Source organism: Telopea speciosissima, chromosome 3 (assembly GCF_018873765.1).
Source record: "Telopea speciosissima isolate NSW1024214 ecotype Mountain lineage chromosome 3, Tspe_v1, whole genome shotgun sequence".
Classification (NCBI taxonomy): domain Eukaryota; kingdom Viridiplantae; phylum Streptophyta; class Magnoliopsida; order Proteales; family Proteaceae; genus Telopea; species Telopea speciosissima.
This window is the reverse complement of record NC_057918.1, coordinates 54,197,507-54,205,423: the sequence shown is the minus strand read 5'-3', so window position 1 is coordinate 54,205,423 and position 7,917 is coordinate 54,197,507. Positions and strand designations below refer to the sequence as shown.

Below are 7,917 nucleotides of genomic sequence, written 5' to 3'. Positions count from 1 at the left end.
AGTTAGGTGAAAAGGCAATTGAATGTATTTTCATTGGCTATGCCCAACATAGCAAAGCCTATAGATTTCTAACTATGGAATCTACAGAGACCGTTAGCCAAAATATAATTTTGAAATCTAAAGATGCTGAATTCTTTGAGGATTCATTCTCTAGGAAATGGAAGATTGAAGATATAAACAAGGAAGATCAAGATATAGTTCAATCAAACTTTAGAAATAATGAGAGTGTTGAACTAAGAAGAAGTAAAAGAGTTAGAGTAGGAAAATCCTTTGGTCCAGATTTCTATCAATTTTTTATAGAAGGTAATAGAAATGAAGTTACATATTCTTGTGTATATAATATTGAACATAATCCATTGACTTTTTGAGAAGCCATGAATTCTCAAGATTCTGCCTTTTGGCAAGAAGCTATAAATGATGAAATGGATTCTCTCATAGGTAATAAAACATGAATTTTAACAGATTTACCTCCTGAATTTAAACCTATTGGTTGTAAAGGGATCTTTAAGTGAAAGCTTAAAGCTGATGGAACCATTGATAAATTTAAAACTAGGCTTGTAGCCAAGGGCTTTAAGCAAAAGAAAGGTATTGACTATTTCGATACATATACTCTAGTTGCTAGAATTAGTTTAATTAGATTGTTAATTGCTTTAGCATCGATTCACAAACTTATTATACACCAAATGGATGTTAAAACTACTTTTCTAAATGGAGATTTAGAAGAAGAAGTTTACATAGAATAACCTGAAGGGTTTATTTTGAAATGCCAGAAAAATAAGGTTTGTAAACTAGTCAAATCTTTATATGGTCTAAAACAAGCTCCTAAGCAATGGCATGATAAATTTGACCAAAAGGTTGTAGCAAATGGATTTAGAATAAATGAATCTGATAAATGTGTTTATTCTAAATTCAAGAATGGACATGGTGTTATAATATGTTTATATGTTGATAATATGTTAATCTTTGGTACTAACTCAAGCGTTATATTAGAGATAAAGGTTTTTCTATCTTCATGTTTTGATATGAAAGATATGGGTGAAGCAAATGTAATTTTGGAAATCAAAATTGTTAGATCTTCTGATTGTATTTCTTTAACACAGTCTCATTACATAAAGAAAATATTAAAGAAATACAATCCTGAGGATTGTAAGCCAGTTGCTACCCCATATGATAATTCTATTAGATTAACTTCTAATGAAGGAAATTGTATATCTCAATTGGAATACTCTAGTATCATTGGCAGTTTAATGTATGCCATGCAGTGCACTCGTCCTGATATAGCTTTTGCAGTTGGTGTTTTGATTAGGTTTACTCATAACCCTGGACAAATTCATTGGAATACAGTTTCTAGAGTACTTAAGTACTTAAAGGGCACAATGAATTATGCATTAAGTTATAAGGATTTTCCTGCAGTACTAGAAGGACACCTGGATGCAAATTGGATTACAGGATCCGATGAATCAAAGTCCACAAGTGATTGGATATTTACTTTGGGTGGAGGATCAATTTCTTGGGGATCCAAGAAACAGACTGTGGTTTCACACTCCATTATAGAGTCTAAATTTATTGCTTTAGCAATGGTAGTAAAGGAAGCAGAATGGCTTTGGGACTTATTAACAAAGATTCCTCTGTGGCCTAAGCCAATGCTTATTATATTAATATCTTGTGATAATGAAGCAACATTATCAAGGGCTTATAATAAAGTTTACAATGGAAAGTCAAGGTATATCAGTTTAAGACATAGCTATGTAAGAGAACAACTCATCAAAGAAGTTGTGACTATTAGCTATGTAAAGTCAAAAGAAAACTTGGTTGATCCCTTTACAAAAGGTCTAGGTAGGGATGTGGTATGGAAGACTTCCAGGGAGATGGGTTTAAAGCTTTTAAATGAGAGGTAACCTGCAAGTGGAAATCAACTAGACACTAGACCAACATCTAGTCAACTAGTTCAATGGAAAAACACTTGCAGTAATAACCGGTTATACACTCAACTAGTAGAGATAAGATCTCTTGACATCTCAAGATAGTGCATGTTTGTATGGAGAAACTGACAGAGGATAGGATCAATCCTTTAATGAGTCTATGCCTTGTAGGAAATGCAAGTCATACAGTTGTATTTTATTAGATTCACCTATATCAGTGCAGGAAGTGGGGCTGCTTCTGCGAGATTCAAAGCTTGTCTTTAAGGCACTTATGAAAACCTAAGATGATAGCACAATGCCATAAATGTGCGGGTATTATTGAAACTATGTTCAAGTAAGTCATATGTCTAATATATTAGATTTGTCGCTATAAATTCTAAGTTCAAGGCTACGGTTACTTGGTTTTTTAGCAAGTACTAATGTATTCTAACAACATTAAGGTTCAAGTCGAAAGACACCTTTATGTAAGTATGATTTAAGGGTACAGAGAAGTTGTTGACTGAGACTCAATTATTTTAAAAATTAGGGGAAATTGTTAGAATTTTTCCAAATAATAGATGTGGGATTTAGTCCCACATCGATTACGAAGAAGTGTTTCCTTTGGTTTATATATAATTGTGTGCTATTATCACATGTTATGTTTGGAAAGGGTTGTATGGTGCACTTGCGAGCGAGCGCATATGTGTGCGCGTGCGCGTGCGTGAGGCACAATGTGGAGCTTTTATGGTGCACTTTACACTTCGCACGTGCGCATTATCGTAGTATGTCACCTTAATCTTTTCGGGATCGACGGTGTTTGATCAAAGGGTGCTTAGGTTTGATCCAACCGTTGGATCGATGGCTAAGCAAAGGGGGATACAACTATTGGTTCAACGTTGAGCCCAATGGTTGCAGCCCACACGTACAGCCATGAAAGCCCAGCCCAATAGTCATGACTTGTCAGATTAAGCCACATGAACCAATGGGTGGAACCCATCTGAACAGGTTTTGTGGGCCTATAAATGGGCCACGGATTCTCTCAGTCTGTACTAACAAAAACTTCTCTGATAGCTTCAAGAGTTTACTGATTTTGCAAATCAATAATCAGTCCAGCCTGTTTTATCTTGGGAGGCAGATTTGCTGCAACCCAGTGCAGTAATAAGGTGCAAATACTGTCTTAAGGACAGAGCGTTCTCATTCGACTTAGGCTATCTTTCTGTCCTCTTCCTTTTGATTCCAGTATTTACTAGCCTTCCTCGCACTAGAAAGGGAATGGATACAATCTGGGTAATTGTAGACAGATTGACTAAAATTGCTCATTTCATTCCTATAAAGATCACTTATTCTATGGATCAGTTAGCAAAGCTTTATATAGATAATATTGTCAGGTTACATGGAATACCAGTGAATATTGTATCTGACAGAGATCTCAGATTTACTTCAAGGTTCTGGAAGAGTCTACAAAGAGCTATGGGCTCTGAGCTGAGCCATAGTTCAGCACATCATCCTGAGACAGATGGACAATCTGAGAGAACAATTTAGACTATGGAAGACATGCTCAGGGCATGTGCACTTGAGATGAGTGGCAGTTGGGATGAAAACTTATCCCTAGTTGAGTTTGCTTATAATAACAGCTACCACGCATCTATTGAGATGACTCCATTCAAGGCTTTGTATGGTAGGACATGTTGTACTCCGCTATACTGGGATGAAGTCGGAGAGCGATGCATTTTGGGCCCTGAATTGATCCAGAAGACCTGCGAGAAAGTAGATCTAATAAAGGAGAAGATCAAGGCTACACAGTCTAGGCAAAAGAGCTATGTAGATAGAAGAAGACAGCACATACAGTTCAAGGCTGGAGAAAAAGCATTCTTGAAGATGTCTCCAATTAAGGGTGGTGTCAGATTTGGGAAGAGAGGGAAGTTGAATCCCAGATACATTGGCCCATTTGAGATCATAGCTAGAGTTGGTGCAGTGGCCTATCAGCTAGCACTGGCCCCTTCACTTGCCGGTGTACACGATGTATTCCATGTCTCTATGTTAAGACAATACATCCCTGATGCATCCCATCTGTTGCCTCAGCAACCAACCGACCTCATTGCTAATCTATCTTATGAAGAGGTCCCAGAAGAGATTGTTGACAGAAGAGAACATAATCTGAGGAATCAAACTATCTCTTTTGTGAAAGTTTGGTGGAGCAACCACTCCGCTGCTGAAGCATCTTGGGAAAGAGAAGACTTGGTGAAAGAGAGATACCCATATCTCTTTAATCTTCCAGGTACATCAATTTTGGGGACGAAATTCCTATAAGGGGGGTAGAGTGTGAAACCCAGTCAAATTTCTGAAGAAATTTGAATTTTTGGAACTTGTGTGATTTCAGGTTCCAACTCTCAGACTATGGTAGCATCGATGCTATGGGCTGCATCGGTCAAGGACACAGTTGAGTTGCTCGACACACCTATGGAGGACTCCGAGGATCCTTCCCAATTTACCCTTCTAGAGTCAGAGAACCCCTGTGTGACCCCACACCGGAGTTACCTGTGCCGAGTCTGCTGCCTGGAGGCAGAGGCTTTCCCTCAATTAGAATTATTGTAAGTGTAATTTATATATATTTATATAATGTTTTGTACAACCAAATAAAGTTAGAAGGGTATTTTAGTAAAATTGCCTCTGTGGGACCTAGTTCTCCAGTGGGAAATGTAATTTCAGACAGTTACCCGTATCCGGATCATCCCTGATGTCGCATGACATCATTCTGTAACTGGAATAAGGTAATAAATACAAAGAATCAATTTTAAAAATAATCTATGACCAAAAGACCATTCTGACCCTTAGTAGTTAAGTATCCTATATATATATAACTTCTCTTTTACTATTTACAAATCACTTTCCAAAGTTAGAGAAAACTGAAACTCCGTTCCAGCTTAGGAGAGAAAGAAAGAAAGAGGAAATGAGAAGAAGAGAAGAAGAGAGAAATTGGGGCTGCTCTTGAAGGCTTAACTCCCTCATCCGATTTTGGACTTGAAACCTGCATTGCAAGGCTGTTCTCTAACAATTTCAGGTAAGCCTTGAGAACTCTTACGGTTTCTTTCTCCTTCTCCTCTTAATTTACTTGATTTCAGTCTAAGTATACCTAAAATAAAATTCTGTCATTTAAGCTCTAAGTTTGAGCTCAAGTAATAAGAATCCTACCCAATTCCTTGCTGTCCTAATGCTATTTAGGCTCAGTTATGCCTGAATCTCCATGGCAGTACCTCTAATATGCCCAATTTCTGTCCCCAATGACTAGTCCATGAACCCTAGATAAGAAATTTAGGTTTAAATTCTGAAATTCCTAAATTAACTAAACAATTGTGAAATTGGAACCCAAAATAGACTGACCCACCTTGAATTGGTGTTAAAACACCAAAATTGGTCCATGCATGTAAGAATCTGGGCTATTGGAACAAAAAACCCAATTTCGGATTCAAGGCTGGATGGAGTTGCAGGCCTAAGGCCGGTCGACCGGCCCTGAACCCCTTTGCATCTGGCTGGTCTATTTTTGAACCCCTGCTGCCTTGTTATGTTGGGAATTTCCCTGACTTCTGGTAGAACCTAATAGATACTGTTTTTATATACTGAATAGGCCTATTTCTGCTGTTCTTTGGTTGTTGTGCTGTGTACGTGCTGGTTAACTTGACTAGGACTAGGCTACAATACAGGTAAGGGGATCTTGACCTTAATTTCTGTGTGTTTATCATATTAATTTCATTGTTGTGCTGACTGCCATACCATGCATCATTATAACTGTACAGATGCATATAGTTTTCTAGCTTAACATTTAATGCATTAGGATGCATGTGAATAGAGCTGCATATGGGCATGTTGCATTGCATTGCATTGATATTTATTTGTGTGAACTGTTGATGATGAAATTCAATACTCTATAACTCAAACTATGCTTGTATCATTACATTTAGACTGCACTGGGCTAGGTTGATAGTCATTACCCAGTACCACGCCCCTTACCAACAGGGGGAGAGGTGTTGGACAACCCGTGGCAGAGACCGATGTGTTAGTTTCGGGATGCCATCTTCTGTCCCATGTTGCGTGTGTACTCCACAGTGGGAATATACAGATCAGGGTTGGTCATTTGGGGGTCTGTCGGGATCCGATGTGTTAGTTCTGAAACTGGCGGGTCTTCACCGTGGTAGAATGGTTTCGCTCGGGTGACCGAGGGGTTAGTTCCGGGACCGAGGTTAGCATCTACCACTAGTGGTACTTATACCTCATAAGACTTAGTGTTTATGCTAGGAACATGTAGTTTAAAACATGCATAATGATTTATTGCGTTTGTATGTTTCCCCCTCCCCTTACTGGGCTCAGTGGAGAGCTCACCCCTGTGGATATCCTTCTTTTTCAGATGAAACTACTGCCGTTTCTGTTGCGGGTTCTGTGGGGATTACTCCTCCTCAGGATGCTTCTCTTACTCCTAGAAGTGAGTCTTCTTTCCTTGTTGTGCACGACGCTGCGTCCACCTACGACGACTGCGCATTCTTCTGATCGCCCAGACTGATCAGGCCACTTCCTCCCCTTTTATTTATAACACTTTTGTGTATAGCTATAGTTATAACTTTTTGGGTTTATGAGTTATAACACATCTTTTGGAATCTCCTTGTAAATGATGTACATACAACTCATTTTGAATATAATACTATCACTAGTTTTTCCTTGTTTAGTGTTTTACTGCTCTATTATTGCTTCTGCTGCATTTAGATTCAGATATTTATGGATGAAATTACGAATAAAACACTGCATTTGCGATCCTAATGGGATTGATTGGGTGTCTGAGACATCCAGTCACACATGGCCCTTATTAACCAGACCGAGGTGTGACAGGTTAGGTCTAAGCCTCATTAGACTTATTAGCCCTTAGGTCTTGTTTGGTTTTAGTTAGGTTATTAAAACCCATTATTTCCCTAAGTTAGGCTTTATGGATCCCACTTGGCCAATAAATGGTAGGGGTAGGGGTCCAATGGTTCAATTAAGGTGTCTGGGACACGAGGGTGTGGGTCCCATAAGAAAACTAGCCAAAAGACTGATGACAGCACGAGCGGATCCTCGAGCAGATTCAATAAGAGTGAGTCCGTTCGTAACTCCAGTGTTGTTGTCATGACCCAAACTTCAAGGAAAATGACGGGGCTTTGGTCCACACTTTTAGGTCTTCGAGGGGGTTCTTATTATAATAATTTCAGTTCAAGGTCATTAGTGTTGACCATGGCCATAAGGCATTACCCATTGGGTAAGATCTGGATTGCCCCGGGGTATAAGGGGATATTTGGGGTGTGGGTGTAACATCCCCCCAACCTTATTAAAAATTTCAACCTTGAAATTTGAGGCAACCCGGGTCTCAAAGCGAAGGCTTGTTGAACAACAATACCTCTAAATATCCACTACTTGAACTAAGTCAAGGTCGGGTCAAGATAAGGTAGTGTCTAGTTGACACAATAGGTCAGGGTCCACACTTCACTGCCTTACATGGTCACATTACCACAGGGGTGTGGTTCGCAGTAACCCAGGCTCGATTTTAACTTTTAGAGCCGATGGTCATAATATGCCAGTAGGTCAAAGGGATATCACTTGATCTAGAACCTAGGGATCTTCCTGTTCCTGGTGGCTTAGTTTCGTGTGTAGGCAGTGTCTACATGATACCACCCTGATCATCACAACTCTGGTCACACTTGGGCTACAGGACTCAAGATGTCCAATCTCCACTATAGGGTTCACACTCTGAATGCTTTCACTTCTGGTTATCTCATTACCTCACCCAACTTTAGAATGACTTGGAATATTGATGGAATCTCCTATTGTTCACTCCCAATACGGAGGGAACGCATTTGGTGACCCATTACTCCATTCATATCTGTCGTTGGAGAAGGTCTTGTTACATCCTTCAGTTTTAGCTTTCAAGGTCTTTAAACCCATCTCATAGTGACTTCACAGGGAAAAGTCCTTTATGGTTCTCTTTCGAGAGCCA

General features: G+C 39.3%; 1 protein-coding gene across 1 annotated transcript; it reads left to right on the top strand.

Annotated features, from left to right (window-relative positions):
* Positions 1-3,446: 3,446 nt before the first annotated feature.
* On the top strand, positions 3,447-6,443 carry LOC122655300. The gene is made up of 3 exons (XM_043849504.1): positions 3,447-4,179; positions 4,282-4,416; positions 6,304-6,443. Exons 1-3 carry the CDS (start codon positions 3,447-3,449, stop codon positions 6,441-6,443), a joined length of 1,008 nt encoding a protein of 335 aa, XP_043705439.1.
* The last annotated feature ends 1,474 nt before the right edge of the window (positions 6,444-7,917 follow it).